The 23,132-nt window shown below is 51.2% G+C and overlaps 1 protein-coding gene across 1 annotated transcript in view; it reads right to left on the bottom strand.

The window, feature by feature from the left end:
* Positions 1-23,132, bottom strand: part of VWF (von Willebrand factor) — a 116,045-nt gene that overhangs the window by 64,154 nt on the left and 28,759 nt on the right. The window contains exons 9-16 of the mRNA XM_080659101.1: positions 22,380-22,491; positions 21,325-21,371; positions 12,749-12,885; positions 12,127-12,265; positions 10,938-11,038; positions 6,567-6,762; positions 5,711-5,926; positions 1,937-2,177 (exon numbers count right to left, since the gene is read on the bottom strand). Of these exons, the coding sequence (XP_080515227.1) occupies positions 1,937-2,177; positions 5,711-5,926; positions 6,567-6,762; positions 10,938-11,038; positions 12,127-12,265; positions 12,749-12,885; positions 21,325-21,371; positions 22,380-22,491 (1,189 nt within the window). The remainder of the gene's footprint in view (positions 1-1,936; positions 2,178-5,710; positions 5,927-6,566; positions 6,763-10,937; positions 11,039-12,126; positions 12,266-12,748; positions 12,886-21,324; positions 21,372-22,379; positions 22,492-23,132) is intronic.

Genomic DNA, 23,132 nt, shown 5'->3' with positions numbered 1-23,132 from the left:
CTCTCTCTCTCTCTCTCTCTCTCTCTCTCTTTCTCTCACTGGACTATAAGATCCAAGAATGTAGAAACCATGCCTGCTCTTGCTCACCATTTTATCCCCAGCATCCAGCATAGGCTTTGCATAAAAAACTCAATTTTTTAATTTTTTATTTTATTTCTATCTTCCAATCCCAGCCCTGTCCCCTAACATGGGTATCTATTTTCCTGGCATCTAGTCTCCTAAATGGTCCTCAATGATCCCCACATCCTGGTAGCCACACCCTTGTGTAACCCCCTCCCCCACTGTATCAAGTTTGGTCTGTGTGACCAGTAGTACATGGCAGCAGCGACATACCATATGTCACTTAAGATGAGGTTATAAAAGACTGTGGCTTCCATCGCTCTTGAATTACTCACTCTGGGGGAACCACACCATGAGCAACCTTCTCCTGTTCTGAAGGAGTAGCGATTTTTGTCTCATTATGGTGTGTCTACCAAATATTAGTTATTTCATCTCAAAACATTGGTTCTACCTACTTTTTGCCAGAACGGTATTAGGTGTTGGGGATCTGGGTCTCAGGTATGTTCTCTACCCTTGGGGAGGTCACAGTCTAGAAGGATAATCAACACATTTCACTGAAACCCAAGTCTAATGGCCACAATTGCTTTAATATAAGTGTAAGCAACCTGTTGGGGGTACATTAAATTGAGAGGAGCTGCAAGTTAATCTCATTGGAATGATGAGAAAAGTTTTATACCAAATGCAACATGCAGACCTTGTTTGAACCTTGATTCGAATGAACCAATTAAAAACAGACATTTTGAGACCATCAGGAAAAAAAGTGAACATGGATTGAATGTTAAATGATATCAAGGAATTACTGTTAATGTTTAGGTTTGCAATAGTATTATGGTTATGTTTTTTAAAGTGCTATCTATTAGAAATACATATTGAAGTATTTTCACATGAAATGAGGTAAGAGCTCAGGTTTTCTGTAAGCTATTCCAGCTGCAAAGGGGAGAAGGGAATAGATAAACTAAGAATGACAAAGTACTGATAATCACTGAAGCTGGAATGAATGCACTAGGGCTCCTTACACTATTCTCTCTCTTTTATGTCTGTGTGAAATTTTCCAAAATCAGGACATTTTAACTGGTCTCCCTAGTAGACTGTCAGCTCCCTTGGGGCCCACACTGTCTGGTTCATCTTTAGATGTCCCAACTCTAGCCCAGCACCAGGGACTGAGCAGGTGCCAAGGAAGTGTTTGCCCAACAAAGCTTCTGCTACAAATGTTTTCTGTGACCATGACAACCCTGTGGAACTGGCCGTGACAGAGGGCCTAGATCAGCCTTGGGCAAACTACGGCCCACGGGCCGGATTCGGCTGTTCTTTCCGGTTCTCTTGCTCTCCCCTCCGCTCCTTTACTTTGAATTTATATTAGTTCACACAAACACTCCATCCATGCTTTTGTTCCGGCCCTCCGGTCCAGTTTAAGAACCCATTGTGGCCCTCGAGTCAAAAAGTTTGCCCACCCTGAAGGGCTGCAAGAAGCAGGCACTATTTAGAGCTATTTCTCAAGAACATGCACAAGCAAGTCGGGACAGCAATGCACCAGAGGCAACACTTCTGTGATGTCTTTTCTTCTGGTTCAAATGTTTCAACCTGAGACACTGACAAGAGGCTGAAGGGGAGGGGGACAAGGAGAGCTCCCGTTTTGTGTTCTAGAAAAGGGCCCAACACATGATCGTTGGCAATAAAGATCAAGGAATCCTATTGCCAGCCTGCAGTTCTAGTTTTCCGCATAGTAAGAAAGTCAGAAGACCTGGGTGAAGTCCCAGCTCTGCTCTGACTTCCTGTGCAACTGTGGACAAGTCACTCCCTTTCTGGGGCCTCAGCTCACCCATCTGAAATGAAGGACTTGGGGGACCATTTTCCTTTCCCTGGTGCTTGCACTTACCACATGGTGTGATGGTCTGAGAAGATGTCTTCGGGCTGGAAGATCTCACCGTCATAGAAACAGGGGCACTGGGCCTTGGGCACGCAGTCTCCCCTCTCATCCAGGTAGAGCCCCGGGGGGCAGAAGCAGCCCTCCAGGCAGAGCTCGGTGCATTCCTCATCCGGGTAAGAGAGGGAGCGGCAGGTCATGTTGCAGGGGGTCCCACACTGCAGGTACACCTGACCCTGTGGGCAGCTCAGCGCTAGGAGAGAGGGAGAGGAAGGAGGTCTCAGTGGAAGCATTAAGATGACAAGGACTTGGAGTGGCCCCTTTCAGCTGTGACCCCCCTCCCCAATTATATCTGTATGATCACTGCTTTTCTTTCCCACTATGAGCAAAAGTGTATCTTTATGCTCACAAGTGTCTATTATAATTAGGGATACACATGTTTTCTCTGTGTAACCAGAAGGACTATGCTAGTCATCACTGAATCCTCAAAGATTGGGACATAGTAGAAATCCTGCTGGGTAGTGAAGCTGTGAATATTAAAAGGAACTAGAATTGATGGGCAAGGGCATTTCTCCCATGATGATAATAACATAATGGCCATGATTTATTGAGCACCTATTGAATACCCTGCTCTTTACACAGGTCCTATGCCTTTCACACCTCTCTGGGTGAGTTGGATCTCACATCTCCCTCTCTACGGATAAGAAAACTGTCACTTAAGCTAAGAGACTTGTCAGGGTCATGCTTCGAAGGCAGGGCAGAGGCAAGATTGGAACCCAGCTCTCTGTGAACCAAAAGCTCATGCTCTTAACCATTATGCTCTAAAAAGGTAACACTCCCTTAGGAGCCATGCTTTTTGGGACACACCAGTCACATAGAGCAGGGACACTCAGACCAACTCCAGCAAAGTGGGCAGCACCCACCTACCCACAGCCTCCCTCTCCCTGGCCTCCCACATAGAAATAGCACAACAGACAAAAGGCAGGAGGAAGTATGGCAAAGTAGCACAGCAGCTAAGAGAGGGGGCTCTGTAACCCAAATTCCTGGGTTCAAGCCCAAGTTCTGCCATTAGTTAGCGAGGTGACTTTGAGTAGTTTCCTCCCTGGAATATGATGGTAGTACCACCTGGATTGTTGGGACAGTGACATGAGCTAATGTGTTCAGAGGAATGCCTGGCCTGGGGTACATGTTGTTATTGAGTCATGATTACCCTGGAGACATAGCTCCAGCCCAGCTCAGGTGGGAGGGGTGTTCCAGAGGAAGGTCTGAGCCTGAGAGACCCGGCCCTCCTGGATTCTGGCGCACACATAACCTACTCTCTGTGCTCCCAGCAGTCTCATGGGCACCCCGATGATGCAATTTTTTACTGGGAGGTGTGGGAGCAAACTGCTTCCCTGTTGCCAATCAGCTGTTGTCCAAGAAATGAGAACCTTGCTCTGGGGACACTGCTCCTGAGGCCAATAGGATCCTTCCCCTCCGTTAGAATCCATTTCTACAGCGAAGCCCACTGGCAGAGCATTTCACAGAAGCTGTAAAAGACAGCCCTGCCCTGAACCTCAGAAATGAGGGGGGCCTCTCCAGAGGTGCCCTGCAGCCCCGCCCCCTCCTGCACCTGCTCTGGGCCTGGTATTTGAGGGCAGCTGGGGAGGGAGGGGGCTCTGTAACTATATTATACATAGATTTTCCTCTGAACCAGCAGAGAGGTTGGGTCATTGGGTAAATAATTAGGGCAAGGGTGAGTTAAAATGGGGTGTGTTGGGCAATAAAGATGGAAGTCCCTTTCAGTCCATTGAACCCACGATGATAAGGGCACATTTCACCCTTAAAGGAGCAGCTGGGCCCGAGAGCTGCTTTTACGCTCTGACCTCTGACGGGCTGTCTCTAGAGCTGGCTTGGAGCCACGTTAAATTGTTCCTTCCCCAGAAGAATGCACAGCTCCGTCTAAGTGTGCTCCCACTGTGTGCCAAGGGCTGGGCTAGGCTCAGGGATGCAGAGATGGTAAAGCTTGGTCCCTGCCTTCAGGGAGCCCATAGTCTTGTTTTCCCAAAGGAAAAACAAGAAAAAATGTATGTGCTTCTCCCGAATCTCCTCACAGCATCCCACAAAGCAGCTACTAGTATGGGATCAGTCCTTGCTCCGTGAGTGTCCCCAGTTGGTGTGACCGCTCCTTCTGGATAAAGTCAGTGGTTTAGGGAGCTATTTGTTTCTCGGGAAGGGAAAGTGAGAAACAGGATGAATCCAAGAGTCCTGCCCACCCTCCTTGGGCTCAGAGGACCAACCCAAGGCCATCTGGTTCACCTCCACATAAACCCATAGAGACAGATTTCTCTTCCGTATCTTAAAGCCTCAGGAGCCAGGGAACTCCCTAATCCAATCTCAGTCCCTGCAAAAGCTGTTATCCGTGGAGGCTAAGAACAGCTGCTCTTGGGCGATTAAAGAATATTTCGGTAAGTCCTCAGCATTCTGGGAGAATGTCCTCAACTAGGAAGTCCTTCAGATGCTATTACACACTGATCATGCATCATTTCTAATATTGCTGGACAAGCAAAGCAGATTCACAAACATCACATCATTTACCCCTCATTACTTTCCCCACTTTCTAAACAGCAAACATTCATGAGGACCTGAAGTCTGGACGGGGAAGTTAAGGGCTCAAGATCTCATGCTGGCATGTGACAGGCAAGTAGCCAGAAGGCCTCAGTTTTTTTGTGGGATTGCTTTGACTCAAAACATGAGTTGGCTCAATAAACCCCATACCTAAACTCCTCTTCAAATACATGATATTAAGTCCTTTCACCATTTCTCATAGCTCCTATTTTCCTGCTTCTGTCAAGACCACCAAATTTTTGACTCGAAACACATCTACCTAGCCCTAAAAATGACAATATCCACCACACCGTATCCTTCTGGAATACCTTCCTCACTTCTATACATCATACTACTATTCCAGCATGGAAACAACTCTTTTAAGTACGCCGCCTCCAGAGAGCCTTCCTTGGTTGCCTCTGCAGTAAACTAAGTATCATTTCACTCAGGGTGATAAGAAATTAGTAGGGAACCAGACCCATCTGTGTCTCAAGAAGGAAGATTCCGGTTCTATGCCACTGCCATTTCCTGACCACACTGGCCACTCAGCAATTATCCCCTGAGCAACAACATTAACAACAAAAAGTGAGCACAGTCCATCCACTCAGGGGACCAGAGCTCCAACACTCGTGCCACACTCGTGCCAGAACTAACAGGGCAGAGTGAGACTCTAATGATGTCATTCCACTTCACATGACTTTATACAATGCCCGAGATTTGGGCCAGGAGTCCACCGATGGTTAGCCTGAACTTAAGAGCAAAGGATTGGTGCGTGCCTGTCCCATTGCCTTCATCAGACCTTCCAGGGATGCAGGGACCCACTCATTCCACAGTCTGGCCATACATGTAGCCAACACTAGGTGGCAGCAGCCACAGGCAATCTCAGCTTGGCAGGGACACCAATGTTCTAGGCCTCCCGGTAAGGGGTCCAACTTGCCTTCCTGAAACAGGAGGGAGTAGCCAGGCTGTCCTATGAGTGAGCCAGTCCCCTCCCCCGTGTCCTGCTGGGAGATGGGAAGGCAATGTGGCTGCAAATGAACTGTTCCCTCACGCTATGCCTGTCAGATGCTCCTGGGCCCAGTTCGGAATGCAGGAGTGCAGACAGAGCAGAGTAAAGGCCACGTGCATGGAGAGGGAGGGCATCCGCCTCAGATTCTGTTGGGTTTTGGGGAGGGGGTGGCAGGCAGGGAGGGCACCCACCACAGAAGCTGGGCTCCCGCCACGCGACGTGCACCCCTTTCCGGGCACAGGCAGCTGCGTAGTTGGCCACAGCGCTGCACAGGCAGTCCCGGCCGTCCGAGCAGGAGCAGACGTCGTAGTGACAGTTCTGCAGGTAGGGCAGCGGGCCCACGGCGTGGTGGCAGGCCTCGAACTTGGGGGACGTCAGGAGAGAGCACGCCTCCTCCGCGAACTTGGCTGTGGGGGAGGGGAGAGAGGGGGAGCCGGGCTTAGCGAGGGCCCTGCCACAGCCTGGGTGCCCCGGGCCCCAAGGGATAAAGTGGTCTCCTACTCCGCAATCCTCATCCCAGCTTCTCCCTCCGCAGCACATGCCGCCGAAATACCCCTTGGCTGTGTGATTTTTCTTCCCTAGTCAATGTCCTTTCCTAATTACATTTGGCTTAAATACATAAGAAGCTGTATGCCCAGGGCACACCTCCTGGCAGAGGGAGAAAGTGTGCCATGATGGGCTGGGTAAGCTGGGGACCTTCGCGTAGGGCTGACAGGTCCCCGCAGATGACTCTGCAAACGGCCACCCCAGTGCATTTATCTGACGATAATTTAATTCAGTTTGGTGGCTGCTGCCCCGGCAGATTGAGAAGGTCGAGGGGCAGGAATACGTCCTGTTCTTTTCTTTCCCAGAATCTGGCGCACTGAGGGTGCCCAAGAAAGGGGCTTTGAAGAATAAAAAATAATCCAGATGCGGATCATCAACTGCTGGTGGGAAAACCCCTAGCGCCTCCCTCCCCCAGCGCCGGGCGCCCCGCCCCGTGGAACGCGCGGGAACCTGGGGATCTCGGGGCTCTGCGGGGACCTGGCTTTCTGCGGGCTCACGTACCCAGGCGCGGGTTGAGCTTGCAGGGGTCGCTGTGCTGCTGCTGCAGGTCCGCGCAGTCCGCGTGCAGCTTCCACGCGTTCCCGAAGTCCTCCACCAGGGGCTCCACCAGGCCCGCGGGCGTGCGGAAGTCGTCGCCCTTGTTGCCGTTGAAGTTCCCGCACAGGCCGCAGGTCCTCCCCGCGTAGACCGGGGACAGCTGCGGGGAGACAGGCCCTCTTGGAGCAGCTGCCGCAGATGCAGCCGCAGCCTCCTTTCGCTAGAGAGGTGGTTTAACAACGAACGCCCCCCCTCCTGGGGTGAGAGATGCGTATGAAGTTAGTCAACCGCAGCTACGCCCTGGGCTGCAGGGCAAGGTAAGAGCTGAAAGCAGGATGGTTTCCCACCAGCTCCATTCCCGTTCTTAAACCAGCAGAGACCCGGCTGCTGCACGGGATTTCAGAGAACATGCAGGCATTTACTGAGGCGACACTGAGTCCAGGGGAGGGAGAGAGGCTTGCCTGAGGTCAGGGAGCTGGGACCAGTAGCCAGGTTGACGCCACCCTCGCCTGTCAGAGCAGATGCCTACGCCAATGAGCCCTGACACCCACGGGAATCAAGTGCGAAGTCAACGCCTTTTTATTGAGCATTCATATCGGTCACACATGAGGGCCAAGAGGCTGAGTCGGTTATGGGTCAAGTGCTCTCAGAGCTCACATTTGGTGACAAAGAATAACACCTTCCAGCCCCGCTGGTGTGGCTCAACCTATGAATCAGGAAGTCAGGGTTCGATTTCCCGTCAGGGCACATGCCCTCGACCCCCAGTAGGGGGGCGTGCAGGAGGCAGCCGATTAATGATTCTCATCATTGATGTTTCTATCTCTCCCTCTCCCTTCCTCTCTGAAATCAATAAAAATATATATTAAAAAAAAAAAAGAATAACACCTTCCCATCTGTACTTAACTCGGCCACTGAGTGTCACTGAAAAGGCCCTGAGCCACGAAGACTCTAGGGGTTGTGATTGGAGGAGGTGGGGTCTCTGGAGCACCCTCTGGAGGGTAACCTGGGGTGGGGAGGAGGGGGGTCCTGGGGTCCAACTCCAGGCTATTGGCATGTGGCTCCTTCTCCATCCTTCTGACTCAGGGACAAGTTGGGAAGTCGAGCCCGTCTCTCTGGGGCATGTGCTGGTGTGTATTGAGAGGGCCCGGTTTAAAGATGGCACAGGGCTGGGGCCCCAAGTCCTGCCTGCTGCCCTGCATGTAATCCGTGCCGCTGAACGGGGTCCCTGAGCCACGTTCTGAAACCCTCATGCTTGGCCTGGACCCTGTGTGGTCATCTCTTGGATGATACCTTCCAACTTCCAGCTCTGATTTAATAAAATGCAGGAGGAACAATCTAGCAGAAGGTTCCGGACCCATAAAAAATGTATCCAAGTAAATATCATTAATGCGAAAGAGGGTGGAGTATGGTTCCTTGTTTGCTTCACAAAGATCAAGTGTTGGCCCCGAGGCACCCAGGCCTCCCCTGACTGTCCTATTTAAAATGTAACTCCTCCTGGCCCTGGCTCTTCTTGCCCTCTCCTCTGCGTTACTGATCTCCCCAGGATTTACCACCTTCTAATACATGATCTAATTTACTTGTTGGTTTTGTTTATCGTCTGTCTCCCCCACTGGAATTTACACTAAGTGAGGCAAGGATTCTTGTCTGTTTTGTTTCACTGTTGCAACCTCAGCCTTGCCAATGGTGCCTGTGGACACTCAATAAGTATATGTTGAAGAAATGAATGCTTGAACAAAGGACTGAATGAGTTCATGAATGAATGAGGTTCTCCTCTGGACACAGGCTGAAATGCAATGCCAACAGTCAAGGTCAGCCCTGAGTAAAGCCGCAAAATCAGTGACGACTCTTCCTCCTCACCTGCCTCTCAGCACCCTCTCTTTCCTCCTCATTCTCAGGCCTCAGTGACCTCCTACCCCCGAAGTGCCCTCCTGTGCACCCGCGCCACCCCCCCCCCCCCAGGCCTGCCATCACTCCCACGCCCCACTCTTTAAATGATATCTTCTTTCATCCCCTTGGCCTGTCGCAGGGGTCAGCTTGCCCGGGGATGAAGAATGGGGGTATATATGGACATCAGGCAGAGGCTGGCCACCAGCCCTACATTAGCCCAACACCAGAGACTTAGAGAACATGCTTGCTATTTGAAATTAACCTCGGATCAGTGACACTTCTGATAACTGTCAGAGGTGCTTCCTACACTGCTCTGCCTATGGCTGAGCTGGGCGCTGGGTCTCAACCAGCAGAGCCTGACTGCCTGGACCACCGGCCCTCGGGGACAGGGCATCTATACCTCATTGGCTGAAAGGAGAGCAGGGAGCCCCCACAGCATCTGGCCGTCCTCCTCTCTGGTGAGTGTGATCATCCTGCTCCTCCCCGTGACCTGTCTTCAGCTAGCATCCTCCACTGGGCAGCCCCCACAAACCCCGGGGTCAGCACAGTGATGCGCCCGCCTCCTGGTCCATCCACAAATGCCTCCTTTTGTCCTCCAGACCAAAACACGGAGGGCGTTCTCACAGCCACTGGGTCATCTGCTCCTGTCCCGAATCTTGACCAGTGGAGTCCTCCTTCTGTTAGCTAAACGGACTGAAATCCAGCCCCAAAGACAACCCTGCATCCCATTCCCACAGAAAGAGTCTTCTCGGGAGAGAGACAGGGAACAGAGAAACCCGAAGAGAACAGCCACCGGACAAGATGTATGGGCCTGCTGACTCAGGGAGAAATCACACAGATGGAGAGCGCCCTCTGTGGGGAGGGCAGGTTCCTGAGAAAGTGACACGGCTATCGGACACCTCCCTTCAAGACAGGTGAGCAAGAGGTGATGTTAGAAACCTGAGTTCTAGTCCTCACTCTGTAACCGAAAGGCCATGGGACTGGGCAAGTCACTTTCTTGCTCCAAAAATGATGGGTCTTTATTTCCAACTGTAAATGAGGGGCTGACAAGATCTCCTCATGCTCTATGGGCTGTGGTCATAGGGTTTATTTTTTACAAAAGAGAGAAAAAAAGGAAGTTAATTTGGAACTCTCTTGGGGACTTTAAAACAAGAGCAAGAACATGATGTCATCAGGATGGAGGACACCAGAATCTCAGATGCCCATCACAGGGTTATACCCTCAAGCCCTGTGGAACCTGGAACTCGGGGACACAGAAGGGGACTCTGCAGGGATCCTGGGAATGACATAGGGCAATGGTTCTCAGAGTGTGGTCTCAGGAGGGTCTCTGATGCCCTTTCCAGGGAACCTGCAGGCCAAAATATTTTCATAATAACACAAACACAGTGTTTGGCTTTGTCCCTCTCATTCTCTTATAAGGTGAAGTGGTATTTTCCAGAGGCAACATGACAAGTAATATCACAAAGATTGAATTCAGAAGTGGCTGTGAGGCCAGCTGTCTTCTATTAAGCCAGCCATTAAAGAAATTTAAAGAATTGTAAAATAAGGGTATTCTTCTGACTGCTTTTTGTTTTGGGAAAAGTTTCCTCACCCCCCCCCAAAAAAATGTTATTTATATTAATGGGTAGTGGGTTTATTATTGTTATTTCTAAACGAATTCCTAAGTACATATTTTAAATGTCTGTGGGTTGATTTCTAATCTGGTAAATATCAATAGACATAACCTTCATAAGCGTTCTTGAGGTCCTCAATAATTTTTTAAAGGACAAAGGCACCTGAAGACCAAAAAGTGAGCAGCACTGGTCTCGTGGGCAGGACACCGCCAGCCGGCGTTTGCTAGACACGCCTCCCAACCCCCAGGAGCCCTGGTTGCTTTGTTTATAAAATGTCAGTGACAATTGCGAGAAAAATATACTGATCGCTATCTAATTGTGACCCCATGATTCCAGAGAGCAAGGGGAAGTGGCCCTGGACTGCAGAGGCCCAGGGCCCAGGTGAGGGATCTGGTAGTTCCCAGTGCAACCCTCCCTGGGCAGTGGGACGGCTTTGTCCCCTATGGGTGCATGACACAGTCTTGGCTGTGAGTGCCAATCTGGCTCTTCCCTTGCTGCCCACAGTGGGCACCCCAGGGACACCCCTGCTTCTAGGTTTTGTTGCAGCCAAGAGGCTGGGCAGCAAATCTGCCCTTCCCAGCCCCTTGGGAGCCCACCTCCTCGGAAGGCCCTGAGGGTACCAGAGCCCCAGGCGTGAGAACCCCTAGGACAAACAAGGAGCGTCCAGACAGCAAACACCAGCCTCTCGTAAACAAGAGAGGCCTGTTCCTCCCTCTGGGGGCATAGGGCCTGCGGAGAAATGAATTCTTCTCCCACACACAAAGCCACTCTGCCCACAGCACAAGGGGCACTTTGTAAGGCTGGACTGAGGGAAGGCAGTGATCAGAGGGCCTACCTTCACCAGCAGTCTCCCGCGGCCATCCCAGTCCATCTGCAGGTCTTCCCCATAGCTGAGGCGCACAGAGGCCATCACGGTGTGCTGGATGCGGAGGTCACCTAAAACCGAGCGGGGCCAGAATTTGGGCTGAGATGGGGAGAGGGCAATGTGGTGGCAGGCAGATGTATCCTGGGGAGAGATGGGGTGTCTCATGAAGAACTGTAGCAATGAAAGCAGTTATGGGGACGATGGAGATGTCCAGGAACCTTAAGGGGGTCTCACGAGGATGGGTGTAGTGCAAATTGTATTCCCCAAGAAGGTGCCTCTGTATTCTTGCTGTAGCCTGCCATTCCCCCTTGCCACAAGAGGGCGGCCGAGGCTTGTGCATCCATAGCTGCACAGGTGCCCTGAGCCAAGGGTCTGTCTCCCATTGAACCCCTGAAACCTGAGCATTCCTTGGGCCCCTCTGCTGCTGCTCGACCCTTCCAGACTGAGTGACTCAGTCCTCACAGCTGAGCGATACTGTGTGCCCTGGAGGAACATGTCATCTCATGGACAGACACACAGCATTAAACTGACACACAAGCGTGCTGTCTGCCCATTGGCCCCAGTTCACTGGCTGTGAGCAATGCCAGGACAATGGGCCAATGGCCATGCAGAAGAGGGGAGGGGTCTGAGAGCCACTTTGAGGGTGAAGTTTGAGACCATGCTGGGCACAATGGCACAGTGCAGCCTGGCAAAGCACTGGACAGGTAGGTTTCTCCCTGTCATGGGTCACAGGGTCACCTGGCTCTGTCCCATGACATCCAAGGGTCTTACTCATCACCAGCCATTCCTCCAACCTCTCAGTGACAGGCTCTGATCCTTTTCCACCTCAAAGTAGAACCGGAAACATGAAACCCAACCCTTACTGTCCCCTTTGGCTCAAGCTGAGTAGAGAACTGTCTTGGTTCCGCTTTCCCTCTACACTCTCTCCCAGGCCTAGAGCAGCCTCCTCTTCTCCAGATGCCAGCCATCTTCCTCCACTTGTCCTCCTCTTCCAGGAAGCCTTCCATTCTTACAGGGATGCATGCCAAGGATACCCAGCCTGCCCTCCAGAGATAGCACTCTCCCACATTTCTGCAGAAGGGGAAGCAGTGAGCACGGCTGAGGGGCAGGTGCTGTGGGAGCTGGGCCAGCCCAGCCTGTAAGAGGAGGAGGGACCCACCTTGCAGGAGGGGTATCTGGACATCCTGGCCATCTATGGCGACTCCTCCCCCGTGCTTCAGCTTCACCAGGCTGTTGTGCAGGCTGGGCAGGCGGGCGGTGACTGAGCGGGTGCAGACAGCATCAGGATCATCGGCACACTGCCACGAGGGGCATGCAGAGTGACGTCACCACATCCCCGCCAGCCCAGCGTCCTGGCCCAGGACCCCTGGACTCAGAGAAAGACTCCAACCCCACACAGCCTCTGGCCTTCTCTCACAGAACAACTCCATCCTCACAGATCCATCGCTGTGAAGGGTGCCCCTGGAGTTGTGCAACAAGAAGGTCCTGAGCCCAACCTATCCCCCTGCCCAGCTTCCCATGGTTCTTATGCCCTTGCCCATCTGGGTCTGGTCTTACATGAGGAACCCTGGGCCTCTTATTCCTTGGGCCTATTGTCCCAAAGCGAATCAGGACTCAGACCCTCAGGGAAAGTCCTACGCACCCTATATGTCCTCACCTTGGCTCCATTCTCTAGAGAAAAGAAGCATACCATGTACACAGCAGCTCAGTAACAAGGGACCACTCACCCCACCCCATCACTCCTCCATCTGCCTCCTGATGGGGCGCCTGGTTGAGCTCACCTGCACAGTCTCTATGACAATGGAGAAGGAGTGGTCCTGGCAGTCCCGGGCCAGCAGGTACTGGCAGACCCCACTGAAGGTGAAGTACCTGTCATCAAAGCTCTTGAAGTGGGATTGTCCTGTGATGAGACACTCTCCTGCAGGGGCACAGAGGAGGGGGAGATCAGGAGGAGGAAGGGGAGATGGGGGGGGTCAAGAGGTGGAGCGGGGAGATCAGGAGGAGGAGGAGGGCGAGATCAGGAGGAGGAGGGTGGTCAGGAGGAGAAGGGGGAGATCAGGAAGAGGAGGGGGAGATCAGGAGGAGGAGGGTGGTCAGGAGGAGAAGGAGGAGATCAGGAAGAGGAGGGCGAGATCAGGAGGAGGAGGGTGGTCAGGAGGAGAAGGGGGAGATCAGGAAGAGGAGGGGGAGATCAGGAGGAGGAGGGGAAGATGAGGAGGAGGGGGAGATCAGGAATGGGGTCAGGAGGAGGAGGGGGAGATGAGGAGGAAGAGGGGGAGACCAGGAGGAGGAGGAGGAGGAAATCAGGAAGAGGAGGGGGAGATCAGGAGGAGGAGGAGGAAGTCAGGAGGAGGAGGGGGAGATCAGGAGGAGGAGGGGGAGATCAGGAGGAGGAGGGGGAGATCAGGAGGAGAAGGGGGAGATCAGGAGAAGGAGCGAAAGTCTGGAGTGGCGAATGGAAGCCTGTAAGAACACGGTGCCCCTCACCAAAATGCTACAGCTGGTCTACAAGTTCTACAGGAAGACTCTAGGCCAGACCCTGCTCCTCAACACATTTGATCTTCTAGTTCAATCCCCATTTAATGATGGGGGCAGCTAAAGGATGTGAGCCACACTCCTGACTCTCAGCTCCACATGACGCCCAGTCCTTCCTCACAGCCACACCCATGAGCTCTGGCTCCTGGAGCCTGCAGGGTGCTCAGCCCAAGGAGAGGCCTTTGCTGCACTGGCATCGTGGGGGCTCAGGATCCAGCCCACCTGGGAGAGTCCCCACATGCAAGTGGGCAGAAAGACCAGCCTGGAGGGCTGATGAGAGGGTGAGGGGGCCCTCTTGGAGCTCAGCAGTACCAAAGCCAGGACCCCATCCTGCCCCTCAGCTGAAGGGCAGCTCTAAGGCCTCCTCATGAGCAAGTTCATGCTGGACTTCAGTCAGGCCAATGGGGGGCCAGGAGGTGATCTGCCCATGATCTCACCACCACCTGAGCCAGCTCCTTGGCCCAGGCTGACAGGTTTGTGGTGGGAACAAGGATTCCCCTTCATCACCCCGCAACTCAGAGCCCTCAACTCACCCCCACCCACTGCTGACCCATCCTCCCCTGGCCCTGTGCACCTAGAACCAGAGATCACACCATCCTGGGAAGTGTCCATGTAGACACTCCATCAGTGTCTCCCATGGTCCCTTCTGGCCCACACAGCCTAGGGCAATCCCATCCCCAAGCCCACAATAACCTAGTGAAGCTGAAACAGTCCTTTCCCACCTCCCTTGAGGTATTTCCTCTCATCTTTGCTTTCTACTCTATAGAGAAATACAGACATACACCACGGCTATTCCATAAGTAGGGAGCCCCCATGCCATACCTGGACACTCCTGACCTCCAGACAGCAGAGGCTTGCTCCCCATTGCACTGATGTACTTTCCCCTGGCAGCCAGTCCCACCCAGCCCATCTCCAGGAACTGGGGCTGGGCCCTGTCACAGTCAGGGGTCCCCAAAGGCCACAGGGAGATCCCAGCTGCCCATCTGTCAAAGGCAGGCTCCATGGCACTCTGCCTGCCATCTGTGCCCACATTTGCACTGAAAGGCACAGGCAGGGGCCAGATGGCACACTTTGGACCCAGGTGTGGCCTTCCTTTGGTAGGTGTTGGAGACAGGGGTCCAGGTGCAAAGTTCTGGTTATGGTGAGTGTCCCTCTGCCTGGTCTTCAGGGCAGCTGACCCCTTCCAGCATGGCCTGGGTCAGGAGGGCACACTCAGCCCACAAGAAATGGGGAGAAATGGGAGGCCCCAGACCATTCTCATCAGCATCAGCTTCTGTGATGATCAGAAAGATATATTTGGTCTTTGTCCCTGGTTCCTGGCACATAGCTTCTAAAATCCTGGAATATCCTGAATATAAGAGTATCTTTTGTTCTAAGGAGCCACTTTGGGGGGCCTCAGGGTAGGGCTGGTCACAGAAAGATCAGGCATGATTAGAGGGCTGGACCTTTCAGCCTCACCCCCAACCTCAGGGACTGGAGGTTTACTTAATAGCAATTTAGTTGGCCATCCTACCTAATAAAATCTCCATAAAACCCCAAAACAACAGTTTGGAGAGCTGCCAGACTGGTGAACATATCCAGGCAGGAAGGTGGCACACCCCACTCCATGGGGACAGAAGGTCCTGTGCTGGACCCTTCCAGACCTCACACTATGTGACCTATAAAATGCCCTTCATAGCAAACCTGTAATCATAAGCCCGGTGTCTGCCTGAGTTCTGAGAGCTGTTCTAGCAAATACGGAACCCGGGAGGATATTGTGGGAACTCCCAACTTGGAGCCAAGTCAGACAGAAGTAGCTACCTGAGGACCCAGTGCTGGTGCTTGGCATCTGAAGTGGGGGGTGGGGAGCAGTCTTGTGGGACTGGCCCTTAACCCACATGGTCTGCTACTGTCAGAATTGAATGGAATTGTAGGACACCCCGTTGGTGTCCAGAAAGTCAGAGAACTGGCTGGTGGGGACGGAGGGGATCATACACATTTGGTGTCAGACGTGCTGGGAGTAGAAATAAACATCACACCTCCCCACCGCATTGTCCCCCAAGAAGGGCAGGAGCAAGGGTCCCTGTCCATGGAAGTCAGAGCAGAACAGGACGTAGGAAGGGCCAGGTCATCCCCGAGGATTGTGAACGTGATGGAACTCCCCGTCCACTGATGTCACGGGAAAGCCACCGTCTTCTGCAAACACCGTGACCTGGGCCTTTGTGTCAAATGCCTCGACCCTGTTGCAGAAAAATGGGTGGGAATTTTCCCTCCAACCTTCCTCTGTTTTCTCAAGAGCACTCTTATCTGAGAAGAAATTGGACTTCCATCCTCTTCGACCATGCCCAGGAAAAGAGGGGTCAACAAGAAAATACACAAACATTCAAAAGCACAAAGTTCAGGGCTAGCATCTAATCCTCCGATCTGATTTCCTGCTCTGACCCCCACTGATTTGTGTTCCGAAGTTTCTCAGGAATCAGAAATCTAAATATTTTATTTAACTTATCTCCTTGGTACACTTGAGGGATGGAGCTACAAGCACAGGAAACCCAGGGACCTGCTGGGGAGCAGTCGACCCTGGGAGCTGGAACAGCAGCCAGAACAATGGGTCTATCCTTGGCCCAGGGTGAGCGGGATACCCCAGACGTACGATCCTGTTCAGTCAGTCCATCAGCAAAAGGCAGCCCCCAGGAAACAGCTGGCCCATCGCCAGCTGGAGAAGGTGGGCAATAGAAGTTTGGTGAATGAGTGAAAAGCAGGTGATTCTTAACATAACACAGAAAGTAGAACAGCCAGAAGTTAAAGCTGATCTGTCACATGAATGAAGATGCTCCCTCACTAAAAAAAAAAAAAAAAAAAACACAAAAAAAATATCCCATCGGATGAGACAAGGTACTTCTTCTGAGCAAACCCTTTGTTTGTTGTGCAGGAGCCTCCACGGGGCATGTGTCCATCCTTACCCAGGCAGCTACAGAAAGACCAGCCCACAGACCTCTAGCAAAGCAATTCAGACTTTCCCCCAATGGAAAAATTCACCAAAGCCTGCCTCTAAGTCACCATCACATAAACTCAACCAAATGTACGAGGTGCATCTCTAAGAATTCTGAGGGGATTGCCTCATTTACTGCACCCCTGAGCTGGTTGGTCACTAAACAGATACAGCAACTAACACAGAGAAAAACTCACCCAAAGCCCCGAAGGAGTCAAATGGGGATTTGCACATGGGCATCTGTCTGGCTCCAGAGCACAGAGCACTTGACACCACCCAGTACTGCTCCTCTCCCCCAGGCTGGCTCCTCCAGCCTCTCACAAGCCTGATTTCATGAGGTCAGAGCCTGATGTCACTCCGATCCTGGGCCCCTGTGGGCAGCTGGGTCGGGGTGTGGAGACAGAGTGGAGGAAAGCCTTGGCTATGAACGGTGATGTGCTGGCCTGACCTGAAGGAGGTGTGAGTCCGGAAACCCTAACAAGGCCTGGGGCCAGGCCACAGGAGGTTTCCAGGTACCTAGAAATGCATGCTTCCACTGGACAGGCGTGGGCCCTGGCTTACTCATCGTTTTCTCTGTTAGTCGGAAGGGAAGTTTACCTTCCTTCCCAGAGGCTTTCAAAACAGGCGCTTGAACAGGCAACCCAAGGTTGAATGATGGGGCTATGTCAGAATGCATCAGAAATTATCCCAAACCAAACACACAACAAGTGTACCAAGACCCCACACCTCCCCTCAAGACCGGGCAGGTCCACGGGCCGCCCACACCATCAGCCCAAGGTAGGTTCTGGCTCTGTCTCACCTTCCTGCCCTACCTGCCCCAGCCACACCCCACTTCACACCACCCCTCCCCATTCCAGGCCCCTGTGGGCACCAGCCTGAACCTGCTTGATGAAGTGGCTGTGGCTGTGGCTGTGGCTGTGAAGATGAAAATAGCTAGCATTTACTGAATGCGGGCTGTGTGTCGCGTCACAACAGTTTCCATGGAATGAAGCTGCTGTTATCATCCCTATTTTACAGGTGAGGAAACTGAGGCTGCAAAGGATTAAGCAGTTTGCCAAAAGTCAGCCAGCTAACAAGTGGTGGAACTGGAATTCCAACCAGGCCAGGCCACCTGCATCCCCAGCCCATGCCCCCAGCCCCAATACTATGCTACCTCTCCGTGCCCAAAGGATTTGGGCCACAAATGGAAAGCCCTCCTCTTACACCTGCTCAGTTCCAGAGAAATACCTTCCACAGTCTTCTGTTGGGAGTCTGAAATCCCGTAACCAGAGCTTTATTTGTTTAAGGAACAGTCAGTCGCTCTTCACAGGCATGCTCCTTCCTCATTTACCCTAAGCAAAGCATTTACGGTTCAGTGGGAACTAAACTAGCAGAGCTGCTCTGGGCAGTATGTTTTGCAGAGGAAGGAAAGAGAGGCTCAGGGCTACAGAAAGGGTCTTCAGGCAATGGGGAAACCAGTTTCGACTGGGGCTGCCCTAATTCCTAACCAGATTAGAGGTGTGAGTGAGCAATGAAGACTCAAGAGTACATCGCAGCCTGGCCGGCATCGTTCAGTGGTTGAGCATCAACCCATGAACCAGGAGGTCATGTCCGATTACTGCTCAGAGTACATGCCCAGGTTGAGGGCTGGATCCCCAGTGTGGGGCGTGCAGGAGGCAGCTGATCAATGATTCTCTTTTATTATTGATGTTTCTATCTCTCCCTCCCTCTCCCTTCCTCCCTGAAATCAATAAAAATATATTTAATAATAATTTTTTAAAAAGCACATCGCAGAAGCTCCTGCCCCTCCCCATATGGACCGCTGCTCAGCTGGGCAATTTTTTTCTCCCTCCCATTCCCCATACACAACACTGTGCTAGGCAGCTTCTAAGATGCCCCTTATGGTCCCCATGTTCTGTATTTACATCTTTCTGTGATCCCCTTACCTGTGTATACATGTTGACTTGTTTCTAGTACATATAATACAGAAGTGAAGAAGGTCACCTTGGAGATCAGGGTTTTACAAGACCATGGTTTCTGTCTTGGCTGTTACCCCTCACTCTCTCGACATCGCTCATCCTAGAGCAGGGGTGGGCAAACTTTTTGACTCGAGGGCCACAATGGGTTCTTAAACTGGACCGGAGGGCCGGAACAAAAGCATGGATGGAGTGTTTGTGTGAACTAATATAAATTCAAAGTAAAGGAGCGGAGGGGAGAGCAAGAGAACCGGATAGAACAGCCGGATCCGGCCCGCGGGCCGTAGTTTGCCCAAGGCTGTTCTAGAGGAAGCCAGCTGTCACATCATGAGGCAGCCCCATGGAGGGGTCCACATGATGAGGGACCAAAGTCTGCCAACTATGCATGAGTGAGTTTCAGAGTGACTCCCTCACCCTGATGGAGACTTCAGATAAGACCACAGCCCAGTCAATAACTTGACTGCAGTTTCATGAGTGATTTGGGCCTCTCCCAGACTCCTAACATGCAGAAGTCCTGTGGTGTTTGCTAAGTTTGGGGGTAATTTGTTACACAGCAGTAGACAACTAGTACACTCTCATCTTATTCCAGATAATCAAAAACCATCTCTTTATTTCTAAGACAACCTCAGCTCCTCCAGGGACTACAAAGAAGCTCAGTCTGTTCTTTGCTTGGCTAGGCAACAACCAACTAAACTCCAGAACTAAAAATAGAGGGTTAGAGCCAGGGCTTTGAATAGGCGAGCAATAGCTTAGTAGCGGTGTTGGCAAAATATCAAACCACTCAGAAGACCATAGAGTTGGAGCTGGTTATCCTCCCATCAAGGATGTCTTGCATCCTCAGCAAAGGTACTTTCTAATTTTTGAATTAAAGACCAAGGGATTGTATTGTCTACCCCAGACCAAGCATTCTATCATTTACACAGTGGGTGTGCAAATAATTGTTGGGTGGATGGAAGGATGGAAGGAAGGAAGGATGGATGGATGGATGGATGAATGGATGGATGGAAGACCCTCCCTACAGAAAATAATTATTTAAGAATTCCTAATCTGGTAGTCAATCTGACAAAACATAATAAAATGAATTCTTAATTCCATCCACTGTGGATCACAGATCTTATACTAGAACTGCTTATTATTTAGAAATTACAAGTTTTTTCACAGTTCAATTGCAGCAACCTCAAATGTCTTTCAAAGGACTCCTCAGATCTTTCACGGGGTTTAATTATGTTAAATTGGAGCATTAATATCACTTGAAAGAGCAATCTTTTGTCCTTTGTACTTCCTTTAAGAATTGTACAGAAGATAAACCAGCCAGTTGGCCATCCCTGGGCCAGATTAGTTGACCTACCTCTAGTGCCCACTTTCCATCTAATTCCAGAACTTACCCAGTGTAGAGGGCACTGGGTAAGGTCCTAAGTGACCCTAAATTACAGACCCCACATATTATCCCAGATATCCAGCTCAAACCCCCTGTTAGCCCACCAAAGCCAACGGGGCCTCTTGGGTCCACAGGGAAGGAAGCCTGTTATCTGGCTGTTTGCCTTGCAATTTTTTATTGCACCCTACAAACATGGAGACCCAAAAGTAGTATCCACCATGCAAGTTGAGGTCTTTAACTGAGTGTGGGGCCTCTCCAGAGGTCATGAAGGATGGGAAAGATCCTCCTGCAAATGAATGAATTAAAAACTAGGAGAGAGCCCTAGCTGGTGTTTCTCAGTGGTTAGAGTCAGCCCGTGCACCAGAGGGTTTCAGGTTGTATTTCTGGTCAAGGGCACATACCTGCATTGCAGGTTCCATCCCTGGTCCTAGCCAGGGTTCGTGCAGGAGACAACCAATAGATGTGTCTCTCTCATATCAATGTCTCTCTCTCTCTCTCTCTCTCTCTCTCTCTCTCTCTCTCTCTCTCTCTCTCTCTCTCTCTCCCGCCCTCCCTCCCTCCCCCTTCCCCTCTCTCCCTCCCTTCCACTCTCTCTAAAAAGTAATGGGTGGGAGGGGGGGAGGGCCGCGGGTCAGATATACTCAGGTGAGGATTAACAACAACATCAACAGAAAACTAGGAGGGAAAGTAAAGGGACGGGCAAAAGTAGAAGTCAGGCAGCTGTGACTTTGAGTCCTGTCTCTGTTGTTTAGCAGCTGTGTGATCTTGGGCAAGTTATTTAACCCCTCTGGGTCTGTTTCCTCTTTTGTAAAATGAAAATACCTTGTACCTGCCTCACAGGCTGTTGTGTTGAGGAAATACATGTAAAATGCTTAGCATACTGCCTAACACATAGCAAACCACATGAGTGACAACAAAAGGGGAAACCATCAGGAGAAGAGCAAAGGTCCTTGGAGGGTGAGGCAGAAAGGAGCTTAGAATGGGCAAAGTTTGCAGTAAATAGAATATAGAGTTTGGGGCCAAACAAACAGAGGAGAAAGTAAAGGGCAGGGATTATAAGACAACTTTTCCTAAATAGATTTTCCACTGTGGGGACAGGGTAGGAGGAATCATTTGGTGGTCTGATTTCCCTAGCTCTTGGACCATGCCAAGGTCTTCCTACGAGGCATTCCAGAAATTCTCACTTCAAGCTTAAAGAATCACCAGGCCCTTCTTCCTCTTAATTTTCCAAAGAATTTGAGTCATCTTTGATCAGTCAACCGTGACCTTGCAATTTTTATAGCTCATTCAACCTTAATCCTTTTTCTCATCAGGTAATAAAACCTTAGCCCAAGTGCATTCTCCCTCAGCTGGCCCATGAGTGGGTTAGCACAGCTGGTACCTGAAACCAGAGCTGTGGTCAAGGGGTTGTATCCAGCCTGAACAGAGAAGCCACTTTCTGCCTGCCTTGATGTGTGGCTAGTGGGGGAGGACATACCTCTTCATTCAGAGAAGGCAGAGAATGAGCAAAAGGTCGCCTACCTGGACATTCTTCATTGCTGCAGATCCACAGGCTATTTCTGCAAATGCTGTTGGGGAGAGAAGCACAGGTCATGCAAACACCAGATACATGATCAGTTTGAGAGCTCCCCACATATACCACAGCTCTCAAAGGAAGGGATATGGGAGAGAAAAGGAGCTGATGCTGGAGGGCCTTTGTGAGGTTAAAGGTGTACAAGACAGGGCTTTGGCCACAGAGGAATCTTGGAGATAGTGTTAAAGGGAAGAAACCCTGACAAAGAATTAGGCAAAATAAAAAAGCTAGGGGGTCCAATGTCCCTACCCAGACACTAAGCAATCAAATTCTTTCTTCTGCCCTGGCCTGGTGGCACAGTTGGTTGGAGCATCATCCTGTACACCAAAAAGGTTATGGTTTTGATTTCCAGTCAGGGCCCATACCTAGATTGCGTGTTCAATCCCTGGTCAGGGCACGTATGGGAGGGGAAGAGAGGAAAAAATATTGATTTGTTGTTCCACTTATTTCTGCATTTCTTGGTTGATTCTTGTATGTGCCCTGACCTGGGATTAAACCCGCACCCTTGGAATTTCGGGACTACACTCTAACCAACTGAGCCACCCGGCCAGGGCCAGAGGAGCTTCTTGGTGAACTGATTTGAGCTAAGCAGAGAGGACAGCCCAGCCTGGGCCTGGCCTATTGCAGAGAACCATGGAGAGCAGGCCTGCATGAGTGTCCATGGGCACTGCTGTCACCTTCCACCTAGTAGATAAATGATCTCAAGGAGAGAAGAACTGTCTCATTACAGCATAGTTTGGGAGAAAGCTACAGATGCGGTTTGCATGTAAAATACTTCCTTCCCTGACCTCACCTCTTCTAGGCATATCTGTAATATAATCCTTGTGTTGGATCACTGACTTCTATGCCTTTCCCCCAACCTCACCTCCCCACCCCCACCAATTTCAACCTCTTCTCCCTCAGCCCAGGCCAGGTCCTATTCTACCTGCCTCTGCCCCCACTGCCCCAGCTGCTCCCCTCACCCCCTGGCAGCTCTCCCAGACCACATTGCCCAGCCCATTACCAGGTGTTGCAGTCTCTCGAGAGGGAGGCACCTGGAGGGTACCGCTTCCCAGAATGCACACAGGAACACTCCGTGCTTTCCACACAGCGGCCTTCATCAAGGAGCTGTCCCTCTGGGTTCAAGGACATCAAGACATAGTCTCAACCTTGTCATCATCATTACTCGTCTCACAACTATAGAATCCCCGTGGGCGACCATCAGCTTAGGGCTTCTTCCAGGAAGCTCAAGGTATTGTTCTATGATGTTCATCTTTCACATTACGTCAATACGAGTGAGGGGGTTGTTAATCTCCACTCTACTGATGGAGAAACGGGGAAAGAGTTTTGTTCAAGTTCTCTCAGTAGGGAAGTCATGAGTCTAGGCTGAACACTTCTCCCAGGAAGCCCAAAGAACTTGTGTGACGTTTACCTTTCACATTAACTCAAGGAGGGAGGGGAAGTTAATTCATCTCCACTTTACAGGTGAAATCAAAGCAAGAGTTTTGTTCAGGGTCTTCCAGTAGGAAAGTCATGAGTCAAAGCTCACAGGACTCACTTTTAAGAACTGAACAGGGTTTTTCACCAAAGCTCACGAAGGCTCTCCTGAGAAAGACTTTCTAGTGCGAAGCACTTTTTCAGCTGAGCTCACATGGCAAACCCAGAAAACATTTAAAAATATCTTTCTCCCAGACCAGTTCCCCGACACTTAACTGAAAACAAAACTGCCATCAGATTGGGCCACATGCCCCCAAACAAAGTCACTGTTGGCACCCAG

Source organism: Plecotus auritus, assembly GCF_963455305.1.
Source record: "Plecotus auritus genome assembly, chromosome: 3".
Taxonomy (NCBI): Eukaryota; Metazoa; Chordata; class Mammalia; order Chiroptera; family Vespertilionidae; genus Plecotus; species Plecotus auritus.
The sequence above is the reverse complement of the archived record's forward strand: the minus strand, read 5'-3'. Positions and strand labels throughout refer to the sequence as shown.